This window comes from Hemibagrus wyckioides, linkage group LG19 (assembly GCF_019097595.1).
Source record: "Hemibagrus wyckioides isolate EC202008001 linkage group LG19, SWU_Hwy_1.0, whole genome shotgun sequence".
Classification (NCBI taxonomy): domain Eukaryota; kingdom Metazoa; phylum Chordata; class Actinopteri; order Siluriformes; family Bagridae; genus Hemibagrus; species Hemibagrus wyckioides.
Window position 1 is genome coordinate 24,124,556 of NC_080728.1, and position 2,314 is coordinate 24,126,869.

Consider the following 2,314-nt stretch of genomic DNA (forward strand, 5'->3'; position numbering starts at 1 on the left):
AATGTAAAGAATTTTAATTTAAAAAAAAAAGTCTAAAAATGGTTTAAATCACGTTATAATGTTGTGATGATTAATATCCGGTGTTTGTGTGCATGTGAGTGTGTGTGTGTGTGTGTGTGTGTGTGTAGAAGGGATGTTTAGCTGATGTAGTTACAGTGTGGTTTATCAGTGTGTGTATCTGCTCTGTGCAGCTGTCAGGCATTAGTGCTGTACGACAGCCGAGTGTTTCCTCTCTCTGAAATCAGTGTGTGATGTGATCAACTCTCATCACTCACACACCTCAGAGACAGGAGGCGGAGCTCTGTTCATCAGTCACACACCTCAGAGCCGGGAGGCGGAGCTCTGTTCATCAGTCACACACCTCAGAGCCGGGAGGCGGAGCTCTGTTCATCAGTCACACACCTCAGAGACAGGAGGCGGAGCTCTGTTCATCAGTCACACAACTCAGAGACAGGAGGTGGAGCTCTGTTCATCAGTCACACACCTCAGAGACAGGAGGCGGAGCTCTGTTCCTCAGCACTGACGTTATTTTGATATATATGGAGAAAGTGAAAGATGCCTCGTCTGATTTGTTATTGAGGCTGTGTGATGATTTCCTCTCATCTTTCTAATAAGGTAACAGTGAGTGTGATTGGCTGTCTCTCTCTCTCTCTGTCTGTCTCTCTGTAGGGGGCTGAGTGAGGAGATACACTTCTCTCAGTCTCTCTGGGTGAGTGGAGGTGAACACATCGTGTACAGTGAGGAGGGAGATGGAAATCTGTCTGACTTTTATTCTTCTCTCATCCACACTCACACTCACAGCAGCTGGTAAGTTCACACTGATTATTCACACCAAAACATCACACACTTCTCACTTTAACAGTAGGGACGAGTTTTAATCAGGAAATGTCAGAAATTTTCCTGGACTGATTGTAACTTTATAAACAGTGAAAGTGTTTGATTTTTATAGAATTTAAAAAGCTGTACATGAGCGTACACACATCATCCTCAGGGTTTGTTCTGAGGCGTCACTTATACAATCAGCTCCAGATTAATGTTTAGAGTTTAGACATGATTTATTGTGAGGAAAAAATAACTTAACTAACATAAGACTCTGTGTGTGTGTGTGTGTGTGAGAGTGAGAGAGAGAGAGAGAGAGAGAGAGAGAGAGAGAGAGAGTTGAAATAAAACCTCTCTCTATCTCTCTCTCAGACAGTGTGAGGTTGGTGAATGGTGGAAGTCGCTGTTCTGGGAGAGTGGAGGTTCTTCAGGATGGTCAGTGGGGAACAGTGTGTGGTTTTAACTGGGATGAGGTCGATGCTGCAGTGGTGTGTAGAGAGCTGCGCTGTGGGGAGGCTGTAAACGCACCACAATATGGTCACTTTGGACCAGGATCAGGACCAATCTGGATGTTTGGTGTGAACTGTAGAGGATCAGAGTCGACACTGAAGGACTGTGGGTCAGCGGGGAGAGGGGAGAGTTATAACTGTAATCATAATGATGATGCTGGAGTCACCTGCTCAGGTAAACTTCTGTATTTAGAACAAACACTGGAATTAGTTATGTTATTATTATGATTAAATTGATGGATTTGAATTATACCATGAAATAAATGTTATTAAAATTATGATTTCATTTAAACATTTTTAAACAATATTTTATAACATTTAAATGATTTCTTGATATTCTGTCTTGTTGAAAATTTACACAATATTTACACAATTAAATAAAACACAGGTCAGATTTTGAGACTCACTGCTGGTCCTCACCGGTGCTCTGGGAGAGTGGAGGTGCTTCATGGAGGTTCCTGGTCCACAGTGTGTGATGCTGACTTTGACCAGCAGGATGCAGAGGTTGTGTGTCGAGAGCTGGACTGTGGGATTCCTGTGGAGGTTCTGGGATCAGCTGCTTTTGGACGAGGGGAGGGTCAGGTGTGGACAGAGGAGCTTCAGTGTAGAGGAACTGAATCTGACATTACCTTCTGTCCAACATCATCTTCACTCAAACACTCACACTGTTCCCATGACAACGATGTGGGATTAATATGTTCTGGTTAAGTATCATGATGTAACTTCTGTTTAAATAGAGACCACATAGCTGTCCATCAAACTTTAAGGTTCCTGTGTTAATGTTCCTCTTTCACTGAGCTCTCGGCTGTTTGTTCAGGTCACACAGAGGCGCGGCTGGTGAACGGACCGGACTCCTGTTCTGGTCGAGTGGAGCTCCAGTACCTCGGTGAGTGGGGCACAGTTTGTGCTGTAGGCTGGGATATGAGAGCTGCAGATGTTCTGTGTGCACAGCTGGATTGTGGGAGTGCTGTGGCTGTGGTGGAGGT

The 2,314-nt window shown here is 44.3% G+C and overlaps 1 protein-coding gene across 1 annotated transcript in view; it reads left to right on the forward strand.

The window, feature by feature from the left end:
- Positions 1–749: 749 nt before the first annotated feature.
- The window catches only part of LOC131369935 (antigen WC1.1-like), an 11,679-nt gene continuing 10,114 nt past the window's right edge, over positions 750–2,314 (forward strand). Inside the window, exons 1-4 of the mRNA XM_058416809.1 lie at positions 750–807; positions 1,192–1,503; positions 1,717–2,031; positions 2,146–2,314. The exon at positions 2,146–2,314 is cut by the window's right edge and continues 146 nt beyond it. Of these exons, the coding sequence (XP_058272792.1) occupies positions 750–807; positions 1,192–1,503; positions 1,717–2,031; positions 2,146–2,314 (854 nt within the window). The remainder of the gene's footprint in view (positions 808–1,191; positions 1,504–1,716; positions 2,032–2,145) is intronic.